General features: G+C 51.6%; 1 protein-coding gene across 1 annotated transcript; it reads right to left on the minus strand.

Moving 5' to 3' along the window:
- Positions 1-1,963: 1,963 nt before the first annotated feature.
- On the minus strand, positions 1,964-21,130 carry RRP9 (ribosomal RNA processing 9, U3 small nucleolar RNA binding protein; the record flags this gene model as incomplete). The annotated part of the gene is made up of 14 exons (XM_025210422.1): positions 1,964-5,826; positions 6,755-6,828; positions 7,173-7,252; positions 8,713-8,870; positions 8,959-9,021; positions 9,791-9,925; positions 10,519-10,619; positions 11,411-11,503; positions 12,430-12,551; positions 13,298-13,424; positions 14,830-14,871; positions 15,544-15,611; positions 20,240-20,358; positions 21,015-21,130. Coding segments are annotated over 14 exons (1,404 nt in total), but the record flags the coding sequence as incomplete, so codon positions are not given.
- Position 21,131: the final 1 nt, after the last annotated feature.

The following is a 21,131-nucleotide window of genomic DNA, read 5'->3' on the forward strand; positions in this document are numbered from 1 at the left end:
GGGCTGTGGATGGACCATACTCTTTCTCTGTGGAATCAGAAGTCTCTCCTGGCAGCTTCAGCCCCATGTTAGCTCTCACAGGACAAATTACTGAAGAGAGAAAAGCCCAGGCAGTTATAGCTCCTGTCTTCTCTCTTCCCTGAAATAGGAGCCTGGAGGCATCCACAGAAGGGAACAAATCCTGCAGGCTGCTCTCTTTTGATCCTTTCTTCCCCAGAATGAAGAGCAACTCCCTCCATCCCCACTCTTACATCCCTGCAAGAACAATCCCAAGGGATTCAAGGTGCTATGGTTTGAAGGTAAAAGCCAGGACCTCCTTGCAGCCCATGATGCTGGGAGGCACTGGGAAAGATTTCAAACTAAGGTGAGCTAACTGGGGGCTCAAGGCCCAATCTCTCATTTTGCAGGGAACTCCCCACGTGGAATATGACCCCACCACCCTCAGAGACAGACAATCAAGGTGCTTCCAGGATAGATTTCTTAAACAACAGCTCTCCAGGGCAGGGAGAGGAGGACTCACGTACCATACATGCCATGGAAGGTGGATGAGTCTGTTGCCTGGCCTATCCTTATCAAATGTTATGATGATGCAGGGGCAGGGAGGGGGCACCTGTGATAAGGGGTGGCTATAGCTGCTGTTCAGGAGCCTGGCAGAAGGGCTGAGGGGAAGATTAAGAAACAGGATGAAACAAATCCTACAGAAAGGGAAATGGACAGGACAAGACAACTGGGCAGGTACAGGAGGGGAGCGCTGCCTCCTGCTCCCCCTGGGCAGGGACAAGGAACGGTGGGTACAGGTTGCTGCTCCTAGGCAATGTAGGAGGCAGCGGGCAAGGTCTGCTGCTTCCTTTGTACTTGGTGATAGGATTCATGCTGTGCCAGACTCACTGGGCGCACACACTGCTCCTCACTGCTGTGTCCCCTGCTGATCCTTTGCTCCCTAGGGTATATTCAAACCAGGCAGCAGGCCAGATCCCCTAGGCACCCTCTCTGCTCTTTGCTCCCATCTGCAGCAGAAAGCACTGTATGGACTGCTTCTGCACCTTGTATATTGGCAAAGGGGGCTTCAAAGCTGGACCCCACGTGAATCACTACTTGCTTCAAAACCAACCAGCCCAGTTTTGAACTGGGGCGGGGGGCAGTGATCAAAACAGCCCCAGTGAACCCCGACCAGAACTTCTGACATGAAGGAAGCCACACAAGCAGGGAGAGCAGATGTTTGTGAAGAAAGGAAAACTGCAGTGAACCTTCCTGCCACAAGCTCTCCAAGCAGCTCCAAGATGCCATCAGAGGAAAGATGGCTAATCTGCTTCCCTCCCTCTCTGCATTCCTCTTGGTCCTTTTATCACCCAAGAGCCAGCAGAGAAAGGCAGGAAGCCTCCGTTTTGTTCATTTCTAAGAAAGCTGCTCAGAGCTTTTCAATCTCTTCGTTTTCCATTGCCAATTGCTTCCTTCCTGCCCAGTGGCTAAATTAGGCCTGAAAGGCATTTAAAAAATAATGCTTTGCTTTTTTTGCCCACTTTCCCTGTTCAAAACATTACCCATAGGTCTTGATACCCCCTGTGCTTGCCCTAGGACTGAACACTGAAGACATCATAAGATTGAAAGAGGTAGAAGGATTTTTTTTAACAGCATTTTAAAGAGCTTTTGCTTTTTTATAGTGTAAATGACCAATGAATTCTGACACCTGGCAAACACACGGGAGAAAAACTGTCTTTCCAAAGATGTCATATCTGATCCCTCTCTACTGAGGGCTAAAAAAGCCCCTATCTGCAGTCTCTAATCCTTCACAATGTTTAGCCAAAACAGGGATATCAAGATTATTAATGCTGATTACTCATCATTCATTTTCTTCTAATATATCTATAGTCTGATAGATGATAGCCCAGATATATATAAAGTAAAAACCAAACAGGGCTGTTAATTTTTTTTTTTTAATAGAAAAGCAATCCTTCCAGGGCTTCTTTACATAGCAGAAGAGATAAAAATAAAAGAAGAAAAAAACCTTGAAGAGACATTAATTTCACACTGAATTATTTTACTTATTATGGTTACAAATAGCTCCAAAGCTTACTATAAGGCAGCGCTGTCCAACTTGACTGAGGGCCACACCAGGGTAAGCCATGGCCCCCGCCCTGGGCTGTATGCTGTGCAGACCTCTCCCTTCCCTCCACCCTGCTTCTGCTGCACCAAACACACAGTCCCAGGCTCACCCTCAGCTCCCCATGCCACACTCCCACCCCCTGGGGCAGGGACACAGCATAAGTCACAGGAAGGTGGAGCACAGAGGGAGTGGCAACTGGGCAGGAGCCCAGGGGCCACAACTTAACCCCTCCCAGGCCAAGCCACATGCAGCCCACAGGCTCAGTGAGATGGCTCTGCTGTAGGGCAACCACCTTGATGTTTCTTTTTTTGTACAGCAGCTTCCATAGAGGTCCGGGGTTTTGTATTTTTTTCCCTGGTTGGACGTTTTCCTGTTGTCTGTGTGCATCTGTCACAAACACAGGGAGCAACAGCCTGTGGAAAGACAGGGCAATGGGATTTAAAGGTTACAAGGATCAGCAGGGGGACATAAGAAAATCTTTACTGCACCGTGTTAAGCAATTTGATTTCAACTCCATGGTATGTCTGTGGCAATAACACAAGGAGCAACTGTCTTGCCCATTGGCATAGGAAGTTGAAGCAGGAAAAGGAACACAGCAGTTATAAAACACAGGGGTAACTGTTGCATGAGACGCAAGCTACTTAGTGTGTTAATGTAACAGCCACCTGTCTTTTGCCTTCCGAATGTAGTTCGGCTTCTGAATACATTTCCTGTCCCAAACTACATTGTTAGCCGCTTGGAAAACTCACCATCTATATATATCAACGTATTTAATCCAGAGGAATTAAGCAAAAGTACATCTAATGCCTTTGAGGAGGCTTCTGCCAGTTATACGTTCTCCCACTAGCCCCAGGATGGTGGTACTAAGCACTAGAAAGCCAACATCCTGAGCTCAGACACACTGCCAGTGCCAATGCTGCACTCTTCTGCCCATACCTCTTTCCCACAGCATTTTCCTCCAGGACAGCAGGCTCATCTTAGCCATTGTACTGATTCTCTTGGGTAGGAAGGGCTGAGTGGTACCACCACACAAAGGGGCAAGGTTGAATTCACAGCCCCATATCCCATCTCAAGGTAAGCAACTAGAGAATGAGGCGGCACCACAGGATCTGCCTGCATCCAACAGACCTCTAAGAAATGCAGCAGTTGAGCACTGCCATCCTGGGGTTTCTGCCACCTTTGTACTTCTAACAGAGAGGAAAGGAGGGTAGCTAACAGCAGAGCAGCACCAACACTGCTAGTGCAGCTGCTATCTAGGCGTGTGCTGCAGGGTACTGAACAGCCCCAGAATCAGCGCACTACTCCATGTCACTGAACAACCCCTGCTGTTATTCATTGCTCGTCACTCCTGCTGCTCCAGGTCAGTAGGAAATACTGAAAACCAAATGACAGACTGGGCTGGGGAATATAACTCTATATCTATCTCTTGGTGTTTTTTAATTTTTATAAGCTATTTCTTGGAAGCAGCCTTTCAGACAAGAGCAAATTCCCATGCTGTAGGCTGCAGAAGAAATGGTGAGTTTTGTTTGAACCTCAGCTAGAGCTCTCAGTGTGATCCATGTATTTCCAACAATGCGAGTTTTTAAGAGTAGATTTTTTTGTGAACAAGTTTGTGATTTTTGTAATTTATGTAAATAAAGTGCATTTTTTTTAATTGAATACTTTGCAGCAGCCAGGGGGCCTTCATAGAGTCTCTGTGTAAAGCAAGGGGAGAGGGAGCATGGGAATATGAGCTCTTAACCAGGGGGGCTGGGTGGCTCATGGGACTCTGCTCTTCTACAAACAGCTACAAGCAACCTTCAGCAGTAGACAGCCCTCCTCTCCCCCAGTAAAATGATAATACCATTTCTTTTATGTACTTTGCTACTTAGAATGTAAGCTGCTCAATGCATTGAGGGTGCCATGCTCAGGTGGCACCTCAAGATGCCATGGTCATATAGGAGTCACAAAGCAATTGATATGTCCCTGGCTCCAGTCAATGCCTGGTCAGTAACAAGCTGGTGCCTGTTTGGCAGTATCTGTACAGAGAAGGGCAAGTGGGTGACATTGGCCCCATCACTCCCCTTCTGTGCCTATTTTCCCATCTCTAAAATAGGAAGGACAACACTGACCAAAGTGATGAAAAGGTGCTAAATAGCAACAGCAGCCACGAAGGGGTCTGACGTAATGATTGTTCTTCTCTCTCCTGGCACCCAGTATGTATGAGCACCGAGTTCAGTTGGGGATTTATGCAAAGGGCTTGGCTTGCTGACAGTTCACCAGCATAGGAGATACTCACTGTGACCAAGAGACTGGGCAAATCTTGGAGGGGCTGGCAACAAAAGAGACCAAAGCCAGAGCTGCTGGTAGTCAGCCTCAGCTTCCCTGAAGCCAGGAATAAACAAGCAGCTGTTAGCTGTTGCTGAAGTGAGAGAAAAGTCACCCTCCTGCAGGTCAGCATTTCAACACCAGGCACCTATTTCTGAGACCCCCACTTCTCTGGTTTAACTTTAAAAAAAAAGTAGCCCGATGCATCATCCGAGGGTCTAAGTCCCTCTCCGACTGCAGAGCTCTAGGCTCAGAGACCAGAGCCAGGCAGAAACAAATGCAGCAGCACTCTGTACAGGAGCCTAAATGCTGAAAGGGGTCTATTGTGACCTTTGTTCTGCATGGCTCAAGTACAGCAGTGATCAACTCACCTACTGTTAAGTCATGCACAATCTCCCAAAGCAAACTGAGCACAGGAAGACAGGGCAAGTCATATTGCCGAGACCAGACTGGTCAGAGGTCTGTTCCTGTGGGAAGACAAGGCAGCAGAGGGTACTAGATGCCCTGTCCCTCTGTCACTCAGCCCGTGCACTGCCCCAGACTGATCTCAAGCCAAAGGAACACTGCTTATTCACATAACCCCAAGACATTCAATTTGGCCAAGTTCCAGCTCCTCCCTTATGACACGATGTCCTCAGCAAAGCCAAGCTTGACTCTAACTTTGCCCAAAGAAAGTTATCCCCTGCCAAGGACAAGCAGGAGGGGCCAAAACTCCCAGAGAGCTCCACCTTCAGTAGGCAGGAAGCAAGTTCTTCATGACATCTCTGCCATAAATCCCAAACCTGTGCTGCTCCCTTTAATCTCCCCTCAGCCTCCACTGGATGATCCCAGCCCTGCTGTGAGGCAGGGCTTCACCTGGTTAGAGGACTTTCTCCTTCAGCGATGAGGTGTGGCACAGCTGTGCTGGAGGCCAGAAAGGAAAGGGGCCAAAGCAAGGCTGTCATGGCACAATGCTCCCCATGGACATAGAAGATCTCTCTGCCCGTAACTGTTGTGAACAGGTTTGGCAGCTGCACTTTCTTTTTTGCGGGTAGGAGCGAGTGGGCAGCTGCAGGAGGGGTAGGCAAGAACCGAGGAGGCCTGATGTTCTCCTCCATTCCAAATGCCGTCACTTGCCTCCCATGCCCAGTGTACAATCAACACTAGCAACTGCCACCTAGGTTCTGGCAAGTAGGATGGACTGCGAGACAAAGACAGCAGGGCATACAAATGAGGGGATGGTTTAATGAAAAACCGAACTTCGAAGTCTCTTTCCAAAAGCTCCAGCTGTGACAGAACTGTGCAGACAGAGGCAGGAGGGAGTTTTGGGTTAGGAGCCTTCACCCGTCTGCACACTGCTAGCTGCTGCCATCCTCTTCAGGGGGATGATACAGATGCTGTTCTTGGCTTCTTTGATTCGCCACCAGCGGCCCAACCTGAATGAGAGATGCCCTGAGTTTGTGTTTCACCACCTGAGGAACACGCCAGGCAGAAGTCCGAAGACACCACTTGCTGCCAATGCTAGCCCCCACTCCCCACAAGAAGGGCCTGGGTGCTGCAGTTTAAACAGGTTGCACAGCTCCTCATGATCTGCTGGGAGGAGACTCCCAGGCACCCAGAAGGTGCCATCTCCAGTCCACAAGTGGAAGTAGAAACAAGAACTTTCTCCCCCCAACCAGCTCAAACACCCATCACTGGCAAGGCTAGACTAGAACCTCTTTGCCCTGGCAGCGGGGTTGGGGCTTGCAGCACTACACAGGATATTTCTCTAATCTTCTAGCCACTGCTTTGGAGGAACAGGTCAGCTGGCAGGAAGGCTAGAGGAGGTTCATTTTCCACCCCCTGCCACCTGTATCCTTTACCCTGAAGGTTTCCCCCCATTCCAGTACATCACTGAACTTTTGTTGCTGCTGAGACAGTCTAAAAGCCTGATCAAAAAGTCAAATCTAGCTGTCTTTTTGCCAGAAAGGCTCTTCCAGGCCATGACATATGGGGAGACAGTGCTGAAACCCCTTCCAGGAGTGCTGCAGCGTGGGTAATGCTGGGGCCAGGTTGAAGTGTCCCACATGCCTCCTACAGAGGCAGGCTGGGAAGCAGCTGCAGCTGCAGCCTGATTTGAGCCCACATGCTTCTCCTGGCAGGAGGCACACTGAAGGGGACGAGAAGAAAGCCAGGATCTCTGCTCATTATTCTGCTCCTGCCTGCTTTATGCTCATCAGACAAGTCTTACAGAGGCAGGAGCATGTGGTAGCACTCCAGCTGAGAAGCACCGAGGTAAGCTGAAGCAGCCCAACATTTGTGGAGGGTGCCCTGACTAAGAAGGTGGGAGAACGAATGCCCTAAGGGCACAAAAGCAGCCAGTACCTGTGCTCCTGCCCGATTCCAGCCACCAGGAAGTCCCCTGCATTTGAGAACTTCAAGCTGTTGACAAAGCCCACCTGAAAGAGAGAAAGGCCCTGAGGACAAGCTCCAAGAGGCAAGGGCCACTATAGGCTAGGACTGTTGTGGTGGTTGGTTCCCAGGAGGTAATGCTATCCCAGTCTGACATGTAAGGAGTCTTTGCAGCTCCCCTGGGGTGCTTTGAAGGATTCAGGCATGAAGTAGGAGGGAGCCTCTCTGGGCACATTCCTGTGCTCAGTAACACCTGCCCCTCTTGGCCCCACACTTGTCTGGAGATGGGGGACCCTGGGTACGAAGGACCTTCCCGTCCCGTATGCCCTCTCCTCTCCCTCACCAGGCCAGACGGAGCCTTGGCACCAGCGTGCCCATGCCTTTTCCTTACCAGGGGGATGTCGAAGAGCAGCTCCAGCTTGCGGAATCCCTCGTTGCACTTCCACAGCCTCACGCTGGCGCTGCATGAGCCTGCGACAGAGTGGCAGATGAGGACTGCACAGGGCTACACAGGGCACCCCCAGCAGCCCCTTTGGTTCTGGCTGGGCCCCTCCTCACTGAGGCACTCAGGACAAACCAGGCACCTGCCTCCTCAGACTACACCCATCTCCCCCTGCTTATAGAGGGCCTAGGACACAGACAGTATCCACAAAGAGCATCCCACAAGCCTCAGGGCCCCCTGCCCTCGCAGCATGAACAGGAGCTGCTGGGCAGGCACTGGGACCAGTCTGGGCATCAGGATGAATGCAGCCCTGTACAGGATCAATAGCAAGTGGACACGCGTATCTGGAAGAGGGGAACTGGGTGGAGCAACACATAGATATGACAGGTCAGACCCTGTCTCTGTAGAGGCCCTGCTGGTATCACCAGAAACTTTCCCCACCACCCAAGAGGTATCATCCCTGTTCAGAGCTCACCAGTCGGTTCCTGTGTGTCATGCATCTGAGGCCAACTCAAGCTTACTGCCCTCTTCTTTTCATACTCTCTTCCCGGCCTGCTCCCATCACTCCTTTTTCATGGGGGTGGGGAATATTTCTTCACTCATCAGTTAGCTTCTAAGCTAGGGCTGTGGCCCAGCAGCACTGATGACCTAGCTAACCCCAAGCAGCAAGGATCAGGGACTGGCTGAGAAGTTGCTGAGTCCAACAGCAGGGAGGGCTGTCCTCTCAGAACCTAGGCCAGAACTAAGAGGGCCTGTTTTCCTTACAGGAGAGAGGGAACAATGAGGAAGCGCCTTCTCCTCCAACTCATAACTTTGCCCACACTGCTGCTCTCAGGTGCCTCCTTTTAGAAGCCTGTTGAATTTGGTTATTTACTGGCTGACATTTTGGTCTGTCCAGGCTCAGAACAATTCAGGTACAACCAAACTGTATGTTAGGCAGGTGGGAGCCTGTGTCAAGGTAATCATAGAAAGTTATGGTTGGAAGGGACCTCAGGAGGTCATCTAGTCTACCCCTTGCTCAAAGCAGGACCAGCTCCAACCAGATCATGCCAGCTCTTCTTGCCAGACCCCATGCTAGACGTAGGAGAGCAGGCACAGCCTGTTGCTCTGCAGACACCCTGGGGCTGATTGGGAGATGCAAGCCCAGGAAAGCAGAGCCACACTTGGAGCCCTGAGAGATCAGGACACTAGATACATTCCCCAATGACATCTGACATGCAGTGACCCCAGAGCATTTCATAAAGCTGCTACTCAGCACCCTCCCCTCCCTGCCGGACCAACACTGTTCCAGCTTTACAGAGCAAGAGGATGGCACGGCACAGCACAGCATAGCACAGCACAGCACCCTGCCTAAGGCCAAAGGAAAACCTTGGGTTTCTTGGCTCCAAACCGGACCTCAAATGGTGGGAGGGAGTGGGGGGGGGGCATCCCTCCCCCTCCCACCTGCATAGCCCCCAGCCCAGAGCAACAGCAAAAGCTAGGGTCTCACAGCGCGAGGCACCTGTAGCTACAACGTCACTGTTCAGCATGGCAGCCACTGAGGAGATCCAATAGGGCTGCTCCAGTCCCTGGGCACCATGGTTACTGTGTGCTTGCCTCACAGTTGCTAGTGGTTTCTTTTTTGAAAGACCCCAAAGGGCAACAGACCTGAAAGAAGAAACAGCTGGTGAGGCCAGAGACAGTGGCCCCAGGGATTAAAGCGCCAGGATGCCACAGCCCTGGCACAGGTACTCACCCATCATCTGCACCAGATACCATGTGCTCCTCATTGATCAGCTGGACGCAGTCAATGGAGCCCCTGGGAGGAAAGGGAGCAAGGAAAAGAGATCTTGTTTGGTCTTTCTTTGCTGTTCCAAACTCTTTCACTGCAGATGCCAGAGGCCTGGACTAGCTTGTTCTGATGCAACTCCTAAAGGAGAAGGCATTACCTGTCCACAGTGCCAGCTCCCACTGACACACTCAGCATGTTCCTTAAGAGGCCTTCCTGACAGACACTTACAAGGAGAGACAGCCTGAGGAACACTGGCCTTCCCTGGGTTTTCTCCAAGAAGTGCAGATCTCCCCTTTTTACTGACTGATCCCATCCAGACATCTAACTGTATGCGACCCCCTGTGACTCCCAGTTATATCCCTGGAATCAGTCCATCTGGCACAGCCTGGCACTGTTCCACTATATGCTGCTCCAACATGGGAACATGGCCAGAGTTCCCAAACCCCTGGAGGCACTCCAGCAAGCTCGAAGCAAAAGTCCCATGAATCAGATGGTACTGCTGATATAACCAAGGGCTAGACCAAATGCATCGCATGCCACTCAATGGTCAATGCATGTGCTAAAGGAGGATGCTGTGGTCATGACATCCACCAACCCCAGCTTGAGAGGAACCGAGTGTAATAATGGGCTGATGGGAGTCCAGACCCTCATCCCATCTCTGCAGCACGGCACAGGCAGGGGCACTAAGATGCAACTAGCAGGGAGACTGCTGTAAGAGATGGAGAACACAAACAGAGCAGACCACAGGCATCATGGCATGTAACCCTAAGCAGGGGCTAGGGCTTCTCAGACCTACTGGTGCCCGTAGAACACAAGCTGAGACTCTTCAGGAATCTTCCAGACCCGGATGGTGCCATCTCTCCCACCTGATGTGACGCAGCATTCCCGACTCAGGCTGTCCAGTCCTGTGATGACATCCTGGTGTCCAAACCTGTGGGGAAGGAAGAGGATGGAGTATGAATCCTCAGCCTGCTGTACAACTGTCGGCTCCCATGTACGTGTCCCAAGAGCACCTCAATAATCCAGGGAGCCCAGCTTGGCAGCTTCACCCCTCTCCTGCCAAAGCTCCATGGCCAAGAGAATCTCCTCCCCTCATGGGCATGGCACAGTGGAGGCCTGTTGCATGTGCTCCTGGATTAGCATGGCCTTTGGCTGCACCTTATTGGGCTTATGGGCCAGGCAGTGCTGTGCCTCTCAACTGATGTGGTAAAGAGCGAGCACAGATGTCGAAGGTAGCTACACTAAGGCGCTTGGCACTGAGGCAGGCTTCTGAGCTGCTGGTCACATTCTCACAACAGGACAACTCAGCAACACCTAAGTATTACACCACTCATTGGGCAGACGGGCCAAGAGACAGCAGCTTGGGGACCAAATAAGGTGCACCCTGCTGCCCCAGTTTTCTGGATGCCCCACCCATGAATCCCAGACCTGCAAAAGCCCAGCTCTCCATCTCTAGAGCCCCCTTGGAAGCTACTGAGCCTTTTCAGCTCTGCCAGCCCATGGCACAGAGGCCTCAGTTCTCACAGTGTCTCCACGTAGGCGTTCTCTGCCACGTTCCAGACTTTGACGGAGCGATCGTGTGAGGCACTGTACAGCTGGTGCGTGCCTTTCCGAAACGACAGGCCCTATGTGCAGGAGAGAAAGAGGACAACTAGCAGCAGGCGAGATAAGCAGACTGGCACAAAAGCAGCCAGGACTGCAGTATGGGGCAACTGTCAGTGGGTCAGCATTCCCCAGAGGACAGGCACACCAATGCCCCAACCCACCAGTGCCCATACCCTCTGAACCCAGGAAGTGCTCCCAGAGGTTAACAATATGAGCTCACAGGGCAGTCGGAACAGGGGCACATTCAGCTCCTCAACCCTCCAAGGGACTAAGCTGTCAGGCACACAACACATATTCCCAGGGAGAAAGACAAGCTCAGGAATGAGGCAAACCAGGCAGCTTAAGTTCAAACAGGAGACCAACTCAGAAAGTAATTCTCCAAGAGGACAGACAGCACTGTGAGAAGGTCCCAGAAGCAGCTGCTTTCCCACCCCACTACACTCAGCCCTTCCTCATTTTCCAAGAGCCTCTCCTGTAACTAAGACAACAAAGGTCCCATGGAGACAAGGCATCCCAAGGCACAACCTAGAGAAACATGGGTCTTAGCCAGGGGTGGGCAATTATTTGAGCCAAAAGAGCACTTAAGGAGTTTTGGTGAGCTGTTGCAGCCTTGGTCAGTACCACGCCCACTCCCCTAGCCCACAACAGGCCACCAAAATTCCCCAAGTGACTCTGCTCTGCGGCCCAGCTCCGCAGTCACTGCCCAGCGATCCCAGGGTCAGTGGGTTGAGTCCAGGTGCTAGAAGGTGCCTGTACCCAGAACCATTTTTCATACAGACCCCCCCACTCAAGCCTCTCCCATCACACTCACCGATACAGCATCTCGATGCCCGGTGAATGTATACAGGTGCTTGCAGGTTGCAGCCTCCCAGATCATGATCAGTTTGTTCCTGTCTCCTGTGGCCTGCCAGAGAGAGGACACTCATCCCCATCCTCACCTCAGCCCAAAGCCAGCCTTCCTGGATAACAATGGTCACATGCCCCACACAGTCAGATGTACAATTACACTCTTCAGCCATCCTCACTGCTTGATGGGTATAAAGACTATCAGTAAGAAGCTCAGAGAACAGAGCCCACGAGCAGGCAAGGTCCCAGCCAGCTTGGCTTCAACTCCAGCCAACTTGGGTTTAGTTCCCAGATTCCTTTCTTCCCTGGGAAGAGCAAAGAACTACTAGGTTCACCATTCCTCATCATCTCAGGGTGGTCCTGTCAGTCTGGAGCTATTAGCAACAGAGAAGATGAAGGCTGGCAAGTTTCAGTTGCAGGTCACAGACAAGATCACTACAACGTGGTCATGGCTACCACGAAGCTTCTGGGACAGAGATAAGAGATAGATCTGGGGCAGAGAGAAGAGATGGAGTCTGACAGGCATCGCTACCAGGACATGGGTAGTTATGCACAAGCCTTCCTAGGTACAGCTAGTATGCGACTCGTGTAGAATTTAGATGGAAACACTGCCCAGCTGGGTCTGCCAGAGCCAAACCCCTTTCCGTGTTCTGAAGTGGGCCAGGAATGGAGAGTGAGTGGCAGGGCTGGGGATAAGGAGGGGTCTAGAGTCTGTAAGAATAACAATAGCAAGAGCCAGGAATTCATGGTGGCTGAAGCCTTGAATCCCAGCACAACTGAGGACTATTATTAGTAGATGTTTAGGATTATGAATCCAAAAAAGATGACAAAGCCGGTAGGGAAATACATAGCGCCCAAGCAAGGGACTAACATTAGAGGGATGGGGGTGAGGAGGGGAACGCAACTAGGTTACAGGAGGTACAATGTAAATGCCCTCAAAGCCAACCTGCAAGGGAGGGCCAAGCCGTTGACAATTCTTCTTACCAGGTATTTGCCATCCGAGGAGATAGCCATGCAGAGAATGTGTGCTGTGTGGCCAACATGCCCTTCTGTGCCCTTCTTCCCTCCACGGATCATGTGCTCCTTCTTCCCGCTTTCCACATCCCCTGTGACACCAGATTCCACTAGTCACCTCCACCTTGTCTTTGTAGGACTAGGCTTTAGTGAGGTTACAGACTTAAATGGGCTGCTGTGCCAGAGACCCCAGGCACCACCTCTTGGAATACACAAGGAGATAAAAGATCTCCATTCCCCAGTGGGTGGAGAAGCAAAGGATGAACTGATGAGCCAGACAAGCCACTAGTCTCCAGCCACCACATTCCATAGGAACCCCTCCCCCAGGCTCCTTATGTTACACAGCTTGCCTCACTCCTGACAAAGCACCATAGGTCTCATTTGCTCCAAGCCAGGGGCAATTCTGAGGTTTGGGGCTAACAGGCTACTTGTTCCAAGAGAATTGTTGCACTAGCCCCAGTGCATGCTGCTCTTCTAACTTTACCCTCTGCACCTGCGGGCTGTGTCTGGCCTGCCAGACACCACCGGAAACCTGAGGGAGGACTGTGCCCTATACTGCAGACTCCTCTACCCCTGCCCTCCCCACTCTCTCTCCCCCTGCTCAGATTCATGTTGCTTCTGTGGCCATGCCTACACAGCATGGGGCACAGTGCAGGGTACCACGTAGCTATTCCACCCACCCACCACAATGGGCCGCTGCAGCACCATTAGTCCATGCCATTCACAGGGGGAGCTCAGCCCAAGGTAGCTCTTTACTATCATTCTCTGGAAGTGCTAGGACACACTGCCTGAACTGGACTCTGCAGTGCCCTGGCTAAGAAGGGAGGCAGAAACTCACATTTGATGATGGAGCAGTCTTTGGCCGCTGAGAAGATGTACTTATCATCTGGACTGATGACCAGGCAGGTGATGGGCAGCTGGTGCCCTCGTAGCACCCTGATTTCTGCTGGATCTGGAGGCTGCAGCTGTTCATACAAAGCATCCCATTAACAAGGGCCCAAACACATGTCCATTACTGGGGCCTCTCCTCCAGAAGAAAGCTTGTGGCAGTCCCCACTGAGCCCTTAGCAATACTGATTCTACACCCCCAACTCTGACCTGGAATGAGCACCATGTTCAGTTTTATGCCAGCTAGATTTGCTAGGCCAAAGTGCTCTACTGGCTTTACCTTAGGAATACACTGCTTTACACCACAAATGATTCTGGACCATTATTTTCTGCTGTGAAACAGCACCATGCAAGGTCTGTGGTGCTTCAAGCCATTTTATACACTGCACAGGGGTCCCTGTAGCTGGCAAACTGAGTTATGCAAAGGCTCTCAGCCATAGTCTAGGCCTTCCCAGAACCAAGCAATAAAGTACTCTGTACAATTTTATAAGGCAGGGGAAAAAGTGAGTGCTGTGACTGGTATGGTGGGTGAAACAGATATATCAGTTTGCCTAAAAGGAAACAAAACCAAAAGCTGAATAGGATTGGAGAACCTTATCTAAAATGATGAGGTAAGGAATTTGGGGATTGGACGATTTAGGACGAGAAAGTTATAAAAGCAACGGACAAACAAAAGAGCAGTGTGTATTCATGCTGCTACTCTAGGAAGATGGAGGGCAGCTGTGGAATTTCTGCTTGACTAGCGGGAAATCCAGAAACAAATGTCCCACACACCCAGAGGAGGACTCGAAGTCAGTGCCACCAAAGGTCACTGCTATAACTACTAAAGAAACCACTTGCCAGGTCATATGACAGGGAGGAAGCTTGTAATAGTGTGTAGCGGTTACTATTAAAGTTCACTTGATGCCAAATCAGACGGGGCTGTGTCAATCCTTGGGGAGCTTTGGCAAAAAGAATCCTATTGGTAACAGTCTCTGGATTTCCATCTGCTGTTGACTTCACTGGGAGCAGCAAGAGGACAGGACCACTGACCTTTTAAGTACAGACACCCAAATGTAGAACTGTAGGCCTTTTAAGTATTTAAGATACTTCTACACCCCTCCACATCAACATGGTGACCAAGCACAGCTGACATGAAGGCCAAACAGAGCTACGACCCTAACCTCACAGAAGAGGAACTGAAGCATGATACAGCTCAAGGGTCACTCAGGGAAGCTGAAGCAGAGCAAAGAAAATCTAAACCTCAGATATGGACCACCTTTCCCACCAGGATCCTCAGTTCCACTGAAGGGCATACTCATAGATGGCTGTAGATGGTGGGAAAACAACTAATCTCAAAGAATGGAGATGGTACCAGCTAGGAAAGGGAAACTCAGGCCAAGGCACAGGCAAATAGCTTTGCTCCCTCCCTGGCCCAGAATGGCTAGAGGCCTCAGCTGAGGTCTGCAGTGGAGCTTTCAGGGAGAAGCTTTGCAAACTTACATCTTTGGCGATCAGTCGCTGCAGTTTTCCCTTTTGTTCGAGCTGTTGAGGGGAGAACAAGTTAGATGTGATCAGAAAAGGCACAGACCCTCAGCCCCTGTGCTCCAGAGAGGGGTCTTTACCATTATGAAGTGGGGAACAAGGACAGCTTAATTACTAAGGGTGGAAGTGAGATGCCCAACTGCCCCATGGATAGAGTGCCAATGGGCATGTCTTGTACGGAACAAGTCCCATGCTTATTGGTTCATAGGCTGCTAGGGCAAACGGCTTCTGGAGGGTACAGGCAGGAAGTCTGACAATGGAGAAATTTGGGGGTGCATCTCACTTGGCCCTCATGTGGTTTAATTAGAAGAGAGCTGTTCCAGGGATTGAACAGCTCAGTTTAGCAGAGAAAACGACCCCAATGCACGAAACAGTTGTCTGCCTTAGCATCAGAGAGTGTATACCTATTTGAGAGAAGACTGAGACACCCTGCCCTGGAATCCCCTCTCCCCGCTGCAGCTACTTATCTCTGCTCTGGCCAGCTACAGAAGCTAGGGGCTCATACAGGGGTCAAATGCAGAGAATCTGCTCCCTCCCACATGTCGAACTCCTCAAGGCAGGCACTCAGAGTAGGCTGTGGAGACTCCCAAGGAGTGCACGAGGGGAAGCCAGCTTGTACAAGTAGGGAACTCCTGCACCTACCAGCCTTCCTCGCCTATGCAGCTTACTCACCACATCTTCTTTCAGGCGGCCAGCCACCAATTCCTCTTTGAAAGCCTCCTCTTCAGCCTTTTCCTCCTCTGTCCAAGATAAGCAGAGAGACAGACTTAAGGCACAGAGTAAGGGAGGTTGGGGGATAAGAAGACAATAAAACAAGGACTTCTGTACACTGATCCCTATTCACTGCATCCCTCATTAGGCAGTCAACTCCAGACTTAAGTCTCACCTTGAGCCAAAGGTCAGCAGCTCCCTGTACCGTAGTCTTCTGTTCAACACCAGACTACCCAGACCCACACCAAAAGGCATAAACAGTAGAGGTGCACTGATATATCAGTCCATATTGTACTGGCATTGATAAAAGGAAAATTGACGTCATTGGCAATTGGCTTTTTTTGGCCAATAATGTCACTGATAAATGTTGCGCATATGCACGCAGCCACAACATGCACATGGACAGGAGTGCAGCCCGGCAGCTTGGAGAGCAGTGTCCGGCAGGCAAGTCTGTGGAGGGGATGGAGCTGATGGGTGGGAAGAAGAGTGGGGGGCAGAGATTGAGGCCCCCATGGTGAGGGACCCCCAATGGGGCTAGGGCAGGCCACAGGACAGTCACAGGCAGCTCATGTGAGAGGCAGCTCCCACCACTGAGCACACCCCCAGGGGAGGCGGGGGGGACATGTGCCCCCCAAGATGTGTGCGCGGGGCAAGGGCAGGCGGCCTGCTGTGGACTTAGGGCTGCACCAGTCTCTTCCCAGTAAGGGGGCTGGGTGGTGATGGTGCTGGGAGGTGGGCTACAGCAAATTTTAGGGTGGCTGTAGCCCACCCCGTAGCCCCCCTTCCCAGTGCCACCATTGCCAGCCCTGCACACAGTGCTGGCCCAGCCCTCTCCAGGGAAGAGACTCGTGCAGCCCCCGGCCCCAAGCCCACAGTGGGCAACCCATCCTCACCCTGCACACAAAAGCAGGGGGCACGTTCCCCCCCATTCCTTCTCTGGGGATATGCACAGCGGGACACCCCCCCCCACCAAAGCTGTCAGGAGCTCTGCCCTGCACCCTGGCTGGGCAGCACCTACCCCTGCCCCAGTACAGACAGGCCTTTAAGACTTTGCCTGGTTGCACAAAGGTTCAGCATGCTTTTGCAGGGATAATTTTTAAGGCTGCTCAAGAAAGGACACTGTATCTGTGGGCCCATCCCAGGAGATTCTCTCACTGGGGGTGGGGGCAAGGGATGGCAGCCTACACTTGCCATACATGAAAACACCCAATGCTCTGCCATTTTAAGCAGGTGAATTTTCATTAAAAAAAAAACAAACCCATAAAAGCTGTAGCAGTTTTAAACGAAGTGCCTGCTAACAGACACTCCTGTTTTTATTTGGTAGCTTGCTACGGTCAAGAAACAATTTGTCTTGTCCATAGAGACAGAACTTGGGTGTCAAGCAGATGAAAGCCAAACCTTCATGCTCACTGCTTTTTCCTCTCCCAGGATTATCCCCATTTTAAGCCAGAGCTGAAATGAAGACACTGAGAAGCAGAGTGCCTCATCCAAGATCTCACAGCAAATCAGTAGCAGATTTAAGGCCTGAATGTCTCTCTACCCAACATCTCCCCCACATTCTTATTAAGCATTTCAGAATAAGGTCCTTTTAGCAACAGTACATTCACACTCATTCAGTGTAAGCTATCTACACTTACTCTTAAACTGTTTCAAAAAGCTGAACTGCTCCTGTGTGAAGATTTCTGAGCACACAGAGCTTCTCAGACATGCTGGACAAGTCTTGTACACCTGGCAAGTGCTGAGTTCAGGTCCTGGAACTTCACCCATTCTCTGCCTCCCCCAAAAGCCTCTGGAGAGTGACAACCTTGGATGCTAGGGAGCTGCTCTGCAATTTGTGAATAATGTATGCCAGTCTGGTTCCTACAGCTACACTGTGTGAACAGGACGTAAGTCAACTACGCAGTTTGGGAAAGCAGGCAAAAAGACAAGGAACAGGTAAACATACACCACTGCTCTGAAAACATTTGAGAGGTGTTAAGGGATAATGTCCAGCCTATGCACTCAGTTTCCTATAGGTCTGTGGCTGACTAAGGGTCAGGGCAGGGAACAGAAGAACTGGAGAGCTCCAAAAAAGGGCTGTAAAGCATTTCTCTCAAGGTAGGAATGGAGGCAACTGTCTGGGGGAACCAGGCTAAGACATGGAGCTCATTTTTTGTATCTGAAGAAGTCAGGCCTGCCTCAGCTACCGGGAGGAAAGGCAAGCCAACATTATAGGAAGGGTTAAACTAATGAGATTTGGCCACCACCCTCTATTTAAGATCTCCATTTGAAATGGCTGTAAGACTAGGAGAGTTAAGCCCCCATTTCCACCCAAAACAAAAGGCAGTTGAAAGGCCACTCAGGAATTCTATAGCTCTAGACAGAAGGATTTAGCAAGGTATAGTTTGAGAAAAAGTGTGAGGATGGGGGTGGAGAAGGACATAGCAAGGAAGGCAGAAGCTTCATCCAACCAGCACTGAATGACCCTGGGAGAAGCCTGCAGAGAGGTTTCTGAGGGCTATGTCCACACTACCAAAGGCTGCTCTTGCCACAGCATAAAGACAGCTGGGTGCCATGGTATGGGGCCAGCTTTGCCAGAAGGAGGTTCCTTTTCTGCCATCACAGATACCCTAATTCCCCTGCCCCGCCCCCAACCTATTTTCTTCTGACAGAGCTGTGGCTGTGTAGAAGAGAGGGAGAGGGAAGGTGCTGGAAGAACCAAGTGCGCCATGATAAAGATTTTTTTGGACAGTACCAAGGGCCGATTATTAGCCAGAAATATTGGCCAATACCAATCTGATAGCTTATATGCAGCCCGGCAGCTTGGAAAGCAGCATCCAGCATACATTTTGGGGGGGCACCATGGCAGGGGCAGATGGAGGCCCACCCAGTGAAGGAAGGGAATGGGGCAGGGCACAGGACAGAGCTATGGGTGGCTTGTCAGAGCGACACAGGAGTGGGTGGCTCCCCATTGCTGCGTGCACCCCTGGGGGGGCATGCCCCCCCCCCCCCCCCCGATTCGGGTACAGGGCAAAGGCAGGATGCCCACTGTGGGCTCAGGCCCAGGGATTACACTGGCCTCTTCCCCATGGGGGAGGGGGGCCAGGCAGTGGTGATTGGGGGGGGTGCGTTATGGGGAGTTTTGGGGTGGCTGTAGCCCACCCTGTAGCCCTCCCTTCCCAGCACCACCAATGCCTGCCCACCCCACCCTGAGCGCAGCCCTGGCCCTGGCCCAGCCCCCTCACTGGGAAGAGGCCCTTGCTGTGGGCAGCCTGCCCTCGCTCTGTGCACATATTGGGGGGGGTACATGTTCCCCATGACTCTACCAGGGGTGCACACAGCAGCAGAGAGGTGCCCCACCACCCCACCCCACAAATGAGCTGCCTGCAGCTCCTGCCCCCTCCCTCCCCTACCGTGGGGGCCTTGATCTGCACCCCCACCCATGCCCCTTCCCTCCTGCACAGACATATTGCCAGGAGCCTGCTCTCCAAGCTGCAAGGCTGTGTTCCTGGCCGCGTGCATGCTGCGACTGTGCATACGTACATGGCATTTAATCTGTGACATTATCAGCTATACCAGCCAAAAAAAGCTGATTGCCAATAATGTCGATTTTCTTTTTAATCAATGCCAATCCGATATGCCACCAATATACCAGTGCACCTTTATTACAGGGTATGAGCCTTGTGTCCCCAGCTGATACAGCTCTGTGTAAACCTCTCCAATGCAAACACAGTTCCAAGCCCGTCTCTGATGGTTTAAAACCTTCTGCTTAGTTAGACTTCTACATTCTTGCAAGCAAACCATGCCACTAAACCCTGGACTCCAGAAGAGCCTACAAGACTGCAAGCTTTGGCCAGCTGCTGGCGTTGAAAGGGATTGTACTACATATGTGCACAGAGTGCCGTTTTAAAACTCTGTCTGAATAGCTTTGTGCCTAGTACTTGGATTTTAAAGCTACCTGGTCAGTCTATTCACTGCTACTCAGACTCCCAAAGAGAAACCCACACATGCCAAATCACAGCCCAGACAGTCACGGCCGATGCGTAGAGTGCAGTAACCTAGGACCTGGTCAGAGAGGTAGAACCAGGATGTAGTACTGGACAGAGAAGCACTCAAAAACTAGGAAAAGAAAGAGGTGCCTCCATGCCAGACTGTTCCAGGGAGAAATAGTGACTGATTTATAACAGGCTCCACATCATAGCTATGAAGAGCTTTCCCTTCAGATTCCTCAAGCACCACACACAGCACAACCGCTGTGATGTATAGAAACCAAGCCTTACATTGTATACCTGTGTAACAACAGTGAAGTGCCATGTTCAGGAAAGTAAGCAAAGAAGGAAGTACCAAATACACAAGAGGCCGTATCTTATTTCCTTTACATGCTTAACAGTTTGAATTAACAAACTACGCTTTGCCATAGATTAATTTGGATCAAACAATTCAGACTGAGAAATCCTTGGGGAACACAGCCTCATCTTTGTATACCGACTGTTTCCAAGAGCAAGTTTCATCAAGTTAGATCAGTCCAGCACGACATCTCCAAGTAGCACAGAAGACCACTTTCCCCACGTATAAGCCAAGGATGAGCCACAGCCAGACAGCGGCTCACTAAGCGCACTCTCCCCTAACACCCCCTACACCACCCATCCACATCGCCCCCAGCTTATCAGGTGCTCACCCTGCTGACGAAGCTGTTCCAGGTACAGTTTGGCTAATCTCAGCTTCTTTTCCTGAGCTGTCTCCTCGATCTCCTCTTCCGCCTCATTGTCCCTCTTCCGCTTCCCAGATAACGCAGGGCTAGAAACAGCAGACAAGGAAAGGGGACAATTACACATAGGAATAATTTTCCCCTCTCTACTCATACTGACTGTACTCCAGACATGCTTTGCTACCTGATGCCCAGCCAAGAGGGACCTTCGAGCACAGGGCAGCTGTTTGAAGTATATAAATATCCCCATTGGCCTTTTTTAAAATGCAGAAAGCGGACATTTCTACTCAAGGTGTCATGTCAGCAGTTACAAACTGATGGGGCAAGCATTTCCACAGCACCCTGTGCTCAGGCCCAACATTGAAAGTCTCCTCCACCCCCTTCCACCCGGCAGGGCCCGCGAGAGCCTGGCCTGGAATCAAGCCCCGGCTGCAACCTCGACAGAGGAGGTAGCGGCTTCTCCAGGCTTTGCTAGCAGCCAGGACAGGGCTCGGGGCAGAGCCACCCCTGCGCCGGATTCTGCGCCCGGGGGCTTCTCACATCACGCTCCCGCTGGGGCGTAGAGAAGCCGGGCTGGAAGGGACCTGCGGAGCCCCTGCCCAAGGATGCAGCGTGTACCCTGGGCGGGGGAGGGGGACAAGAGCGCGGGCACGGCCCGGCCTGGGCCCCCTTTCTGGCGGCACCACCCGGGGGCCGCAGCGCTGCCCTGCCCTGACCGCAGCAGCACGGGGACGCGCGGCGCTACCTCTCGACGTCCGAGTCGCTGGAGATCTCCTCGTTGAGCTTGGCAGCGGCGACCTTCTGCCGGGGCCTCTCCTCCGCGCCGGGGAGCTGCGGACCGAGCGCGGGGTCAGCGCGGTGC

Source organism: Alligator sinensis, unplaced genomic scaffold (genome assembly GCF_000455745.1).
Source record: "Alligator sinensis unplaced genomic scaffold, ASM45574v1 scaffold610_1, whole genome shotgun sequence".
In the NCBI taxonomy this organism is placed as follows: domain Eukaryota; kingdom Metazoa; phylum Chordata; order Crocodylia; family Alligatoridae; genus Alligator; species Alligator sinensis.